This window comes from Fundulus heteroclitus, chromosome 4 (assembly GCF_011125445.2).
Source record: "Fundulus heteroclitus isolate FHET01 chromosome 4, MU-UCD_Fhet_4.1, whole genome shotgun sequence".
Classification (NCBI taxonomy): Eukaryota; Metazoa; Chordata; class Actinopteri; order Cyprinodontiformes; family Fundulidae; genus Fundulus; species Fundulus heteroclitus.
Window position 1 is genome coordinate 31,862,067 of NC_046364.1, and position 15,611 is coordinate 31,877,677.

At 38.0% G+C, this 15,611-nt stretch overlaps 1 protein-coding gene across 1 annotated transcript in view; it reads left to right on the forward strand.

Moving 5' to 3' along the window:
* The first annotated feature begins 4,697 nt into the window (after positions 1-4,697).
* The window catches only part of LOC105919706 (CUB and sushi domain-containing protein 1), a 201,299-nt gene continuing 190,385 nt past the window's right edge, over positions 4,698-15,611 (forward strand). The window contains exons 1-4 of the mRNA XM_036136395.1: positions 4,698-4,797; positions 5,030-5,142; positions 10,834-11,016; positions 11,132-11,317. Of these exons, the coding sequence (XP_035992288.1) occupies positions 5,079-5,142; positions 10,834-11,016; positions 11,132-11,317 (433 nt within the window). The 5' untranslated portion in view covers positions 4,698-4,797; positions 5,030-5,078. The remainder of the gene's footprint in view (positions 4,798-5,029; positions 5,143-10,833; positions 11,017-11,131; positions 11,318-15,611) is intronic.

Sequence of the window (15,611 nt, forward strand, 5' to 3'; positions counted from 1 at the left end):
CATGTTCACCCACCATCACAGGTTTCTGCAGCAATACACAAGGGCCTTCTCTTATAAAGACCAGCACTTTTTTGCTCTGAGGATATCTGAGCATGGCAGGAAAATGCCATTATCCATGCTGCCAGGGATATGATCTACATCTAATAAATAATGAACAAGCAACGAATAATGGAATGCCAGTATTGCGGCATTTTAGAGTGCAAAGCAGATTGATGAACTGATGCTGTATGCATGCCACAGCAGCCATAAAGGTGCCTGTAAGTCAGGGATTCAACACTCAGGTTCTCAGTGTACAACAGTGGAGGGGTGTGAATGCAGGGTGTAGCTTCCAGAAATTACTCGTTTAACTATGAATGAGGCTGAGGATGCTGCCAAGAAAAAAAATCAAGGGTCCTTAAGTTTCAGGAGTGTGGTCTTTTGTTACTCTTTCATCAATTAAAGATGGATTCTTTTGTTGCTCCAACATGTCAGTCAAATTACCTTCCCACATATTGTATATGTGGGAAAATGCATTTTTACTTTTACTTTTTTCCTTACTTTTGTCTTTTGTTTTAACAACATAGAACGGTTCCAGCCATTACCTTTTTGCCATGCCAATATTTTTTTTTATCTAACAGTATAAACATATTAGCATATTATTATTTTTTTGATAAATAATTTATTTCTTTATTTCATATTGGGGCATATTTGGGATCCTCCATCAGAGTCCAAAGGTGTGATCGCATAGTCTGTTTCATCACTTTCCAATATTTTTGCTTTGGTTTTTACTTTGTATTTTGTAAATTGGCTGAAGAATAAAAAACTGTGGAAATGGGGACCTCACGGTTCTTGTACATTAAATCTGTAGTGTTTTTCTTCTATTCTGAAAGTTATGTTTTATTTTCTGCCTTTTTGTATTTTTAAGTACATGTTTCAAAGTACAAACACGGTTTAAAGTAAAACAAACAATACAAACAACAACAAAAATCAACATAAAAAGCATAATGGAATAAATGCTGCACCTTTCCTTCTTTCTTTCTTTCTTTCTTTCTTTCTTTCTTTCTTTCTTTCTTTCTTTCTTTCTTTCTTTCTTTCTTTCTTTCTTTCTTTCTTTCGTTATTTCATTCTTTCTTTCGTTATTTCATTCTTTCTTTCGTTCTTTCTTTCTTTGTTTCATGCTCCTCTCCTTTTAGAGGTCAGTCATAGGCCGTGGGCCAGAATCTGTACGGTGACTTTTCGTATGAACTGTCAGGGGGCAACTTTCTTGCACCGGGATAAGTTGCTACACATAGCAGTGATCTCAAAACACCAATGTTCCCACGTTTTCACTTGCACATTAAGAAGTTATAGCCGATAAAAAATCTAAACTGTGGCGCTCCAGTCCAATAAGTCACGTGATTCGATTTTTGCTGCTCAGCCAATCCGATCGCTGTATTGTCAGCTGAGCGAGTTTACCACGTCATCATGGCTGCGCCCGTAAGATGGTTGTTTCTGTTGTGTCTGTTTCCAGACGAAGAAAGCCCAATAATAGCATTTTGTGGCGCCACCTGGCAGAGATCTTGATGGCAAGAAAAAAATAAATAGCCCAGACCATCCATCCATTCATCCATCCATCCATCCATTCATCCATCCATCCATCCATTCATTTTCTAACACGCTTATCCCTGCGTTCGCGAGGTGCCGGTCCCTATCTCCAGCTGTCAATGGGCGAGAGGCGTTGTATAAACTGGACAGGTCACCAGTCCATCGCAGGGCAGAAATAGTCCAGACTTTTGCCCAATTTACTGTGATATCACCAAGACCTGCTGCGCTAGGATAGCACAGGTGTCGTTGTGCCAAACGACTTATCCCCGCCAGAATTTGTATTCCCTGCGCCAAGAGCGCATTCAGCTGGAAGAATGAATCTAGTCAACTCCGCCTCATTTCCAACCTATTAGGCGTGGAAATGAGGATGTTTTACTTTTCTTAACGAAATATAGCAATGGTGTCGTTACATTATCGTTCATCCATCCATCCAGTATAATACGTTATGAGAAAGAAAACGGTCATTTCCAGATGTGTCACGAAAATATTAGCTTTATGTTATTAGATTGTCGAATGTCTGTCTGCTGAAACCAAAATCCACCTTCCTAAGTCCATCACAGCTGTCTGCTGGTTCTCTTTTTTTCTTTTTTGTAAGCTAAACCCGCATGAATAGATTATATAAAGCGGATTTCACGTGTGATCAAATGAACACTGAATAAAGGCACAGCCAAAATTATCAGATTTAATAAGATTTTAATTCAACCAAGAACCTTATCGAGATATTAACCGTATTAAGAAAACGAGATATGTCTCTTTTAAAAATAGAACAACGTATTAGGAGTTTAAAAAAAATAAATTTCATTTTACTAGAATGTGATGTTTAAAATATTTAGACTTCACAAAGCTGGAGGTTAAAACTTTTATTGATTTCAAAAATACAATACAAAATTCTACAAATTCCGAAGGGGATAACTCGTTTGGCACAACGAGTTTATACAACGCGTCTCACCCATTGACAGCTGGAGCTCGGCACCAGCACCTCGCAAACCCAGCGGGGATAAGCCTGTTAGAAAATGGATGGATGGATGGATGGATGGACAGATGGTCTGGGCTATTTATTTTTTTCTTGCCATCAAGATCTCTGCCAGCTGGCGCCAGAAAATGCTATTATTGGGCTTTCTTCATCTGGAAACAAATGCATACAAACATCTTACGAGCGCAGCCATGATGAACTGATGAACGCGCACAGCTGACAATACAGCGATCTGATTGGCTGAGCAGCAAAAATCGAATCACGTGACCTCTTGGACCGGAGCGCCACAGTTTAGATTTTTTATCGGCTATAACTTATTAATGTGCAAGCGAAAACGTGGGAACATTGGTGTTTTGAGATCACTGCTATGTGTAGCAACTTATCCTGGTGGAAGAAAGTTGCCCCCTGACAGTTCATACGAAACTTCTTAAGGAAGCGTCCTACAGATTCTGGCCCACGGCCTATCACTCAGTCTTGATATTAAATAGATCTCAGTTACTTATCAGCAGGGTGGATGGAGAGAGGAGTTCTCTGTATTTCTTTACCCCATCTACCACCAATGGCAATGGGGGTGGGGGCTTCAAAATACCCCTTAGAGCAACCTGATTTCAATTTATATCCTTATGTATGCTGGTAAGTCGAAGGCAACAGGGTCAGGTTTGAAGCAAGAAGAGACATAGGCCTAAATCAGCAATGTAGGTCCTCAGAAGGCCAAAATCTCTGTTGCCCGCTTGCCCAACCAGAGTGAGTCTTAAGGGGAATCTCTGCAGGTTTTTGTCAGTGAAATATCCAAGGTTTGCACTTGAAAAATACACTCTAAAGCTTTCGTTCACTTCCCAAACAGAGAAGTCAAGTAAGCTACATTCACTCATCTAAAAACATTGTTTTTTTAGTTCAAAGTTCTCAGAAATGTAAGCTCCACTCGTGAACACACTCATTTGAATGCATTCATGCAGAACACTGCTGACTTATTACCAGAAGTAGCATAACCTTTACTGCCCTCCTCTGCAGTTTGAAGTCTGTGCTTCTAAACATGTTATGCAAATTTATCTGATATGAAGCAAAACTTGTGACTTTTCAAAAGACCAATTCACATTAACTCCGGTAGCAAATAACAACCTGGCTAATCAGGGAGTCCACAACACCAGCTGAGAAGAATAATGTTTTTAGTTTTTATTGTTTTATATTATTTGGAGAGTGAAGCAATGTCCTTCTTGCACCTAATCAAATGTATCTGCTCGCACACTTTACACAGTGAACAGAGGATTTAACAATGGAATAATCAGGTTTGTTTTTTAGGTGCAGGTTTAAGAGGGAAACGACTATGAAAGGTAAATTGGAAGTGGAAAAAATGGCAAGCTAGAAACGAACTGATCCCAACAAGACAGAACACTACCAGTTTATTCGTTTTCCAATTAACAATGAAACTCAAGAGCTCCATGCTGCTTCACTTGAATATATGTCATCTGATTCCCGTTTTATGTGCCATAATTTTTTTTTTCAGCTTTCATGACTATTCAGGTAAGTACTTTTCAAAGCTGACAAATTGTGTCAACCTGTTCAAATCAAAGTTTCCCACTTTGTTTTAATGGCGGTACCACCATTACTTTATTCATGCAATTTCTTGTGGTGATGACGTCAAGAAAACATTAATACTGAAATGACTTTTACTGTTCAGCAGTAACCTGGAATTGGTTTGTGTTGTGCTGTAGGTGGGGTTTTGGTTTTATTTAAAAGGCTATGTGCCATCTGTGGCAGTTTTATGTAACTACGACTTATAATTGAACAGAAAGGATTTTTTTTCCATTAGAATAACAAATCACCTTAACCGTCTTAATTGGCTTGACACCATCTATACAGCAAGGGCCAATGTTAATCTAATAAAGCACAAGTCATATTATTTAAGGTTCCGTTAAAGAGGTGGTTGTTTATGAAGCCCTCATTCACTTCTTGACATTCAATTTTCCAGAGTCATATAATCATTAAAAGCTCATTTTGCTTGAAACTGTATGAATGGAAAATCATGAGAATGTGATGACAAAAACAATTTCTTTATTGTGTTTTTCCCTTTGCTCTTTTAGCCTTTTAGTGCTTTCAATATGTTGATGTTTTATAACCATTTCAATCTTTCTTTTTTTTTGCTTTTCATTGTTTCAGGTTATAAAGCTGTCATTTGAAGAGTTTGATCTGGAGAGAGGCTATGACACGCTGACTGTGGGAGACGGTGGAAAGATAGGGGACACTCGGAGGGTACTCTATGTGTAAGCACCAAGTAATAATTTCTTATCTATAACTGACATGTAGCAGAATAGAACAAGTTAATATAGGCAATCGGGAGAAAAACTGCAGAGACAGAGGCATGGGTATACATTTCAAATGTTAAACTCTGTGATCCAGATCAGAAACCCCTCCATATTACACCAAAGTAAAAAAGGATAAAAGGATCAGGACACTGATGTATAGGTAATGCTTGTTACGGCTGTGTCTTTGTAGACTTACTGGTACCAGCGTCCCTGATCTCATCGTGAGCTTGTCGAATCAGATGTGGCTACACCTGCAGTCAGATGACACAATCGGCTCTGCAGGGTTCAAGGCTATCTATGAAGGTAGGGTTTCTTTCTAAAACAAAATATGGATTTAAATCACAGTGTTTTGTTTTCCTCTGAATTATGCACACACACGTATACAGTAACATATCACAGCAATCCGGGAAAGCAGTTAATTAATGATGAACAATGAATAGCTTCGGCCCCACCAAAAAAGATCTAACGACATCATTGGTTTAAAGTGAAAATGACAGCTTTCTAGTAAAGTTTAAAGCTACCCGAGAGGCATATATTATTAATACCAGGTCCCCACAACAACTGCAAAGACTGCCCGTGTGTGTGCTGAATATGGTTTTATATCATTTGATGAATGCAACTTGCCAAATACTTTGACTACGTAAAACTTTTGTAATCATGGAACAAGTCAATACAACAACTAAAAAATGTTTAAGTATTAGAATAAAGCATTTTCTCCTGTTAATATTTATACCTTTCTAATGCAAATAGGGCTGCAAAGACTTTTAGGGATTTGTCCATGCTTCTTGAATATGCTGCCCAAGACAAGCACATCCAAAAAAAGGACCTGTATTTAGCAAACAGAAATCAAATTTTCAGTGTTAACACATTTCCGAGCCACTTCTAATGAAAAACACTTTCACTAATGTGGTAAGAGATGTTAATTTGTATGAGAGGAAGAATGTTTGTCAATGCCCTAATTGTTCAATTTCAATGTCATCTAAGTGGAATAGCATCTACTATCCAAGTTTTCCCATGTAAGTAAATTTGTTGTGCTTTTTTTTAGTGCTTGTGTATGTGTGTAATTTTTTGTGCCTTTAATCAATTCCCTTTGAAGCTAAGCTTTATGGAATGTACAGCTATATGAAAAAGTGTGACATTTTTTTCATTCTGTGCTGAGGAGCTTCAAGGCTCCTTCATGGTTACAGTTTGCTTCCACGTTAACACTGATTGATGCAATTCTTTCTTCCCCGTTGGGTTTTGGGGTCGTCCACCTCTTACCTGTTTTGTTTTGTTCCCATATTTATCTTGTGTTTTTCCAAAACTGGATTTGACGAGGCACTGTGGAAACTACATTTTCTGACCTGAGCTCCTTGGTGTTCTCAGTGCGTTTTGCTTCATGTTGTTTCTTACTTGAAGTTGCTGCAGACTGTGGGGCCTTTCACAACATCTATGAGATAATACAAGACCCAGACCCATTTACTGGCAATCAACTACAATCACCACAGAGTCCAGCCCTTCACCCCAATACGATTTTTAAATAAATAATAACAATAAAAATCCCTATGTTTTGTTCATAGCACTATTTCTCCCCATCATTCTAGTGCACACAGAAACATACTTGTGTACACGCTCAGACAGAGAAGCATGCATACATGCCAGTGGTGCGCAGGTCCACTGGACCACAGGCACTGTAATCTTGACTACATGACTCAGAGAAGTCAGCCAACAAGGCTGATTAAGCTCATCACGAGCATGGCTTACCTGTAAAATAAGTGATGAGGAGGTGGATGTGGTTAATTTTTCTCATTCTGTAATAACCTGCTGCTGTAGGGAAGACTCAGGAATGGCACCTGCGTGATAAATGTCCCCGCTATTTTTTTCAGTTTTGCGTGAGGTCGGGGGTACCTCATGCAGATGAAGACGACATGACTCTTATGTGACTTTATTTAACACAATACAGAGTTGCTGTCCTCAGTTACAACTCAGACCACAAACCGAAAAATATCCAGTGATCGCGCAAACTGGAAGTTCTTAGCAGAAATCAGCAATAATGTAATGTAGCCGTTGTTCTGTCTTTGAAACATGTCTATAGTGTGCTCATATGTGTTTTCTATACTGCAGACAGTGTTCTAAATTTTTCTACTGCATTTAGTGTGTTATCGCATAAATAAACGCATGATGAGCATTGTACAATCCAGTATGTGTACGCATACCTGGCAAATAAAGCTGATTCTGATTTTGATGTGCAAATGCTGTGATTCACATGTTTGTGATTATAGGCATTTTAAGTGGGAATAAATTTTGGGGGGTCCTAATTTATCCCCCATCAGAAATTGTATTTTTACAAACATTAAAAAAATAATAATTTTATATTTTAAGATCTGTTAAAACTTATTTTACATGTCCGAATATGTTTGGAAAAACCTACAGAGTTTCTTAGGGTCTCTTTTTTTTTCACATGACTGCAGCTGTGAATTCTGTCTTTTACTTTTTTAGTCCTGTGTTTAGGCCTTCCTCGCTTTGTAATGGGACATGATGCCAGGACAGAAGCAGAAGGGGAATGAAACAGATAAAAGTTGGGCTCTGGGTTTATTTAGCTTTGTTTACAGCAATGACATCATTGACACTCCAGGACCAGGCACACTTACGAATATATAGTAACAGAATAGAGATCACCAGGATGTCACTTTCTAAACCTACTTATGTTTAAATTTACAGAGTTGAAATAATCTGGTTTGCAATGAGTGAAATCATATAGCTGTAGCTTTATGATTAAATGTTTTTCTATCAACAATGAAATAAAATATATTATATCATGTTTACTTCTGAGAACTTCAAAAAATAAATCATGATGAAAATAGTAGATGACCAAGACAGAGTTGAAAGCTAGTGGTAGCTTTGTAGTTATCAAGGTATATTCCTGGCTTTTTCATCTTTAGATATTGGCTTTGTTAAGGCCAAAAAAAAAACTATTTAAAAGTGACAAGATTGATCTAACAACAGTCAAGCATTTTAAAAAAGAAAAATCAAAATGTGAAGTACTAACAGCACTAAATGATCTACAGAAGATGCTGTAGTTTTATATTTTCTCCCTCATCACAACCCAACAACTGCCTGTGGTGTTTTTATGTCTGTCCTTGCATGGGTATATGCGATGCTGTCAGATGCAATAACGTCACCACGTTATGCGCTTTGATCAGTCTTACCCCCCCTGAGTTCTCTTAGATTTTCAGCCCAAATCTGCGTCCGTTTTCGTAAATGACATGAGGCTGCGCTTCTTTTTCAGAGAAGCTTGGTGTGTTTGTGTGCACCCTGTGGATTATTAAAATGAATGACAGTGTTGATATAATAAACAAATCTGGAGCCCTATGATAATTAAAGCTTTTTTGACACGCTGTTGCAAAATTTCTGGTCTGGTGGCAGTTTGCTTTAAAATAAATAACCTTCTAAATTATTTATATTTCAATCTTTCCGCAAGACAATTCTTTTCATGAAATATGTTTAAAACTGGTATTATCAGTTTTAAATATATGCATTATTTTCTTATCTGTATCATTGCTGAACAAAGAAATATGCAGTTAACGTGTTTCAGTAAATGTGTTTAACTCAGCACGCTAAATGAGAATTACATTTGCTTTTGGATTTTATTCATTTATAAAATGAAAAACAACAATAAGACAATTTACTCTTATTGGATGTTAAAAGCTAATTTTAATTTGAGAAGCAGTAAACTTCAATTACCCACATCAATCAGTTTTTTATAAATTCTGTTTTTATATTCATCCTTCAAAAAGAAAAGAAAATGCTTGCAAGAACTTGAAATCAATTGTGTATGCATTTGCATTGTATCTACATCCTTTCAGCAGATCTCTTATTCTGGGGTTGTCACAGCAAGCCATTACAACTTGCGCACAGACTTTGCAGATCTTTTATGCTGGATGTCCTTCCTGACACAATAGGGATTTGACTGGGAAGGCAACAACATAGCCCTCTACTACACAGATGGACTTGCAATGCATCTACATTGTATATTTAAAAATAGAATTGTCTTCGGTGTATAGCAAACCTTATTCATGAGTGAGAAAAAAAAACATCAGAAGCTGATTTTTTTAATTCAAACTATAATTAAAATCTTTACTCTCCAGTGAACTGTGCAAGTTTTAAAACAGGAAAGCGAAAAAATACATAACAGAAAAGAATGCAATGATAAACGATGAAACAAAAAGGACTTAGTTACCAGCATAATGACAGACTTAACTTTGGGCTCAGGATCATTGAAATCCATCCTGACACTTGTCATCTGTGTGACAGAAAGCTGTGTGCCACAAACACATCTGAGGCATCCTTAAGTATTCTCTTCCTGTGGGCATACTCGCATCCCAACTTAGCTCAAAAGCGGAAAACTCACATAAAAAAATAAATACGTAACTTATATAAAGATGTGTTTGTCCAAATCATTATCCAGGGGCTACGTGGATCATGTGTTGCATGCTGACGGACACCTGACAGATTGTCAATTTCTAAGAGATTGACAAACATTTATTTTTTCTCCTAAATGTCATTATTTTTTCAAAACAACCGTGTGTGTGTGTGTATATGCTTCCACTTATTGTTTTGTCTTTCACAATTAAAACAGAATTGCACTACAATTACCCTGATGGCAATTAACTGTAAGAAGGGAAGTAATCATATAAATTTCTCACAGATTGCAACATCACTGCACAGCTGAATAATACAGAAGACATTTCTTTCAAAGCTTGGTATGATGAGTCTGTTATTTTCATTCCAAACAGTTTTTATTAAGATACAATATTGAAACTGAAAAATAAACATACCAATATTATAAGGCAATGCAAAAGTATTCATACTCCTTAAAATTCTTACTTTTCATCACTTTACAACCTAAAACTTTAATCGATTTATGTGATAGCCCAAGAAACACATAATAGTGAAGAGGAATATTAATTATTTTAATTACACACAGTTTTAAAATAAAGAAAATAGCATACACAGATTCTATGCATGTGGATTGTGCATAAAGAAAACAAGACTGTTTGTTTGCAAGGCACTACAACCTTGATAATACCTATGTTTCTGTTGTCTTTATGTCACGGTCAGAACATAGGAAACCCAGTATTTTTGTGATAATCTGTTATCTCATTTTACCAAAACAACAGTTTTCGTGACAGTATTAGGAAATGTCTAACTTTTGTTACTATAAAATATCTTCTGGGAATGGAGAAACTACATGATTCTTTTTCTCTAAATTCCAATGAGTACCATCTCTTATGTGCAGGCCAGCAGGATGTCAATTATTTATTTTCCTTTCCTCATTTGAGCGGGATACAGTAAGTTGGGAAGCTTTGTACATGCCGCCATCATAGTAACTTTTGATGCCAGAACCCTTATTCTGCTGCAGTTTAAAGCTAGGGTCAGCAATTTTTCCAGAAATTTCCCCAAGTCCCTTTTTGTATAACTGTGCACGCGCAAGACTGTCTTACCTTGCTCTTCCACTTTTCAGGGGGATCACATGAAAAAAAATTCTCCCAAATCCACTCTGGTCTTATTTTTTTCTGCCAAGGCCTTCCTCTTCTTCTCATAAACATGACCGTTGTTTGCGTCTTGCGACTGTCAGCCATGTTCAAAGTCTACGGTGAGAGCAGCGGAGCTACAATGAACGGCTAACCGCTAACTGGATACATAAACACTAGAAGTGCATACCCAGCAAGCAAAAACTAACAAGGAACATGCACGCACACTGGGGTTACTTGCGCGCGTCAGAATGACGCAGCTCCAAGAGAGATTGATTTTTTTTAACCTCCTTTTTCTGAACACATAGTATATTGACTTCTTCAGGATGGAAGGACAATTTTACCCAGTGCAATAAAAAAATGTTTATTAACAGGATTAACAAATAGCTTTAATTGATGGAAATCATGTTTTCTTATCACTATGTGAACTGCTGGCACAGTTTGGCAGAGGTGAAGTATGACCTTTGTTTGTGTGTCGCAGAAATTGACAGGGGAGGTTGTGGCGATCCCGGGGTGCCTGCGTTTGGTCGTCGTAGCGGCGATCGCTTTCAGCACGGTGATGTGTTGACCTTCTTTTGCCAGTCGGCTTTTGAGCTCGTGGGAGAAAAAACCATCACGTGCCAGCACAATAACCAGTGGTCTGGAAACAAACCCAGTTGTGTGTGTAAGTAAACATATTTTTTGAAATGTCTTACTTTTTCTACTTATGTGCTCACGTGTCTTTGTTAACCTGTTTACAATTTCATAAGTTAATCCCTTTTCCACTTCTCTTTTTGTAGTTTCTTGTTTCTTCAACTTCACGGCTCCGTCAGGGACAGTGCTGTCCCCAAACTACCCAGAAGAGTATGGTAACAACTTAAACTGCGTGTGGTTGATAATTTCTGAGCCAGGCAGCCGGATACATCTCTTCTTCTCCGACTTTGACCTGGAACCGCAGTTTGATTGGCTGGTGGTTAAAGACGAAGGTACAAATCTTCTGAAAATACAATGCGTTTTTTCTTATTTATTTGTTACGGTTTCATTCATCAGTTTAAAGCAGTGGTTTCAAACTCCAGTACTCAAGGGTCTGTGTCCTGCAACATTTCGATGCATCTCTGCTTGAACACACCTGACTCAAATATTAGCTCATTAACATGGTTCTGTAGAGCTTGACTGTATTGACTGCACTTCAATTAGGTGTATTAACCTGGCAAGTCAAACTGATAATGTGTAGCACTCTATGTTCTGCACATTATCAATCTGGGACTTTTCCATCAAATCCGCTCAGGGAAAGTAGGGACATTCAGCAGAACTTTTCCAAATTATTGGGCAAAGTGACACCTAGTGCCCACTCACCAAAGATTATTTTTAGCAAATGATGGTATCAAGCAGGCGCCATGAGAAACCACAACAAATTAAGCTGGTCAAGGCATTCTTGCTGTTTATTCAAAGAAGAAATTGAGGGTTCTGACAAAACAGATGTGATAGCAGCAGCTACGTTTGAGTCCTCCTGTGCTGCTATGCTCATTTTTGTTCGGATGTGGGCTCAGCAGCTCTTGCTTTTATCACAGCTGGTATGCCCCATCTTAAACCATGAAATTACAACGTGATTGGTCAAAACTGTTTTTGATTCAGACCCAAACGATTGAGATGTTGGTGGGACAAGATGGTTTCTCATGTGTTTGTGAATACACAAATATCGTGAGGATTCAGCTTGCAGGCAAGATTACAGGTGTATAGGGCAAGGGACACGTCTAAATGTTGCAGGACACCAGTCCCCAAGGACTGGAGCTTGAAACCAATGGCTTAAAGAATTGAAATTATGGCTTCCAGTTGACTTTTGATGCTTTAATGCTGAAACATGAATTGCCAAGCCCTCCTTTAAATTGCTAAATTATTGAAGTGATAACATTTATTCATCTTGTTGTCTTTATGAGCAGGGAATGTAAGCTACAAACTGCATTTAGGTTAAAGAATGAATGGTCAATAACCTGGACAGAAATATAATTGCTATTTTATGTTTTATTTCATCACATTGATCATTTTTTCACCTCATGTAAAACACAGCAATTATATTGTTGTTCCACATTTCAGAGTTATTGATTTGGCAGGTTCGAGTTAAGCCCCTGTTTGACAGGCAGGATGAAGTTGTGTTTAACTGACTGGCTGAAAACCTTTGCATCTGCAGGGATTTTTCTTTCGTCTTCTGTAGAGGTGTTTAGAAAATAGTAAGGTAATTAGCGCTCTCGCAAGAGTCTGCTTCAACATCTTTCAGTTTGTAGTCACTAGTAATAAATGACTGGTGTCTGTATATATCAGACATACATTTGTGAGAAAACACGTCCGACTCACATGATATGAAATCTTACCAATACAGATTGTATTTAACATAATTTTCTTTAAACAGATAATGAGCAAGAAGGGACCATTACATTTTAAGTTTGTATGTCATATTTTGATCAGGCTTTTTTAAGTTTTAATGCTCAATTATAAGATATAAATTAGTCAAACAGGACCCTTTGTAACGATAACTCAGAGTTAGTCAGAACCCAAAACGGAGCCAAAACACGTGTCCAATACACCAAACTTTTATTATCAGAACGAACGTGAAAAAAGGGGCTCTAGAGGGTGTGGGCTCACAGGTAGATTGGAAATGGGGAGTCCAAAGGTTGGGGAGAATGGGCAAAGGAGTTGCCTGGAGAGCTCAGGGGACAAACAGGGACAAAAAACAACCAACCAGTGTCTCATTAGTAGAATCAGTCCAGGTCATGCACAGATGGGTCTCAGGTACAGAAAATCCAATAAACAGAAGGCTGGAGGCAGATTCAGAGGGAGGCTGGGTTCGGCAACAGGAGATCAGACTTCTTCAGGAGGACTGGGCAAAATCTGTGGTCAAGAACAGGCAGAGTCAAAAAACCAGAAAACTTCATGGAACGTGGAACAAGGAACAGTGCTTGAAAGCTGTGACCAGAGCAACAGACGATCTTGCACTGAGCTGTAGATGAGCAGCTGGTTAAATAGGGAGTGGCAGCTTGCAGGTGAGGGTAATTATCAATCAGCCCAGTGGTGGAGCTGCAGGGCTGAAAACATGACACCCTTAAAGCATTTAATAATCCAATATTGAAAGCTAGTTTGACTTGATTGCATCTGATGGTCGTTGACCTGATGCAACATTTGGTATGCTTTTTGGAAAAGTGGGGAATAGGATTAAGGATTGATTTAAATAAATGTCAGTACTAAAGGAGAAAAGATGGGAAAACGTGTAACAAAATAACGGTTTTCTTAAGTCCTTTTAATGTAAATAATTTATTAATTGAAAACTGGACCCAAGATTCGAATCACAGGTCAATGACGTTTTTTAGGTTTTTATTTAAAAGCAGGAAGTGGTCTCGGATTCTCGACGTGCAGGGGAGGTCCGGGTTCAGAGAGGCAGAGATCCACTGCAGGTTCCAACAGGGAGATCCAAAAGGCTAAATCCTGGTCCAGTCCAGGTTCGGTCACTAACAGGCTCAGAGGCAGCAGAGGTTAGGCAGGCTCGGTACTCAGTCAGAACGAGGTCGGGTAACAGGTAGGCAGTCCAAGACAGGCAGATTTAGATATCCATGGACATGTCGAGTCAGGTTCTCGCGCAGACAGACAGAATCAGAACAGGGGACGGGCAGGCTCGGTAACAGAAGGCTGGATCGGGTCAGGCAACAGACAGGCAGGCAGGCAGGCAGGACAAGAAACGCTGGAATGCTCACACAGATGGCTTAAGACAATCTAGCACTGGCAGCTGATCTGTATTTGGAGGTGAGAGCAGGTGGAACCAGTGAAAACTAATTGCAGACAGGGTGGAGTTGAGCAGGTGTGTTGAATTGAAGATCAGGCCAGCACCTGTGCTGAGACTGTCACACACTGAGGAAATAACATAAACAGATATCAACAGGCCCTCAATGCCCACTTATTCATCATTCAGCTTTTTTATTCTATGCTTTTTCTTTTCTAGGTTTGTATCACATATTCAAACAGTCATATTAAATAAATTATAAAATACACTTCAATTAGGATTGTTTATAAGATTAAAAGTACTCTAAAAATCCCTACCTATAAGGCAGGTATTAAACATATTTTTGATTAAGCCCACATTTCTGTATAAAACTGACTTTTCTTGTCTGATGTAATATTCAAATCTTAAATGCTGTGCTTCCACTGTAGCAGAAAAATCATCATAATTTCGTAACCTACTTATATAATGTGTTGCACTTAGTGAATTGAATTATTGCGATAAATTAACTTTTAAATAATATTCTAATTTGTTGAATATTACTACATACAAAGTCCCCAAGCAGAATATTCTGTTGTCCAGTGTAAAAACCTTAATTTTGATCTAACCAGGCATTTTATGTCTTTTTGGCACCTTTAGATTTTCGCACTTTTGAATAACTGCACAAAGAAAATATGCTTATACACTGTAAATAACCTCAAGGTATTGGTTTAAACTGTATACCTTATGAGTATTTAATTTATTTTAAAAACTATTGCATATGTACCTGAATTGGATATAGTAACATCATCTACCAAATATTTTTCTCTAGATCTTTCTTTTTGAATAAGATACCATAAAATAATGTCCCTCTTTGAACTCTTAGTTGATTTTCCTCTTTGTATCCACTGACAATCCTGACAGTAAGAAATAAAAGAAGCTGTTTTTACATACACAGAAACAGATATTTTATATTCCACTCATTGCCGAACCTAAATAAACAATATTTTTTGTTATGTTGAAACAAACAGTTGCATCAGTTATCAATTAGCCATTATTAGTTTAATTTAATGTAAGCATTTTCTTCAAAAAACAACTGTGTTAAATTGCTGTTTTACTTGTTTTCTAAAATTGTAATTAGAACACGATGGGTATATCCCTACTTTGACCATGGCAGCATACACAATACACATGGTTGCGTACGAATTGAAATAGTCTGTAAAGTTTATTAAAACAACTGTGAAAAAGTTAGCAAACAGCTCCGTCCATCAATCCATTGTCTTCTATTTATCCCAGATTGGGTTGGAATCTGGGACAGAATCTGGGCAGCAGAAAACTGCTAACTGCTCCAGTGCATACAGAACCACATCATCGTTCTTAGTGTCCGTAAGGGATGTTGCGGGGTTCCTAGGCAAAACTAGTTGTGGCAGGGAGCATACAAGCTACTTTTCTTACCACCTTCCTTACTGGCTAAAGAGTCCTTGCTCTATATGGGTATTCGGATTGTGGCTATGTCTTGAGATACTGTCCATGAA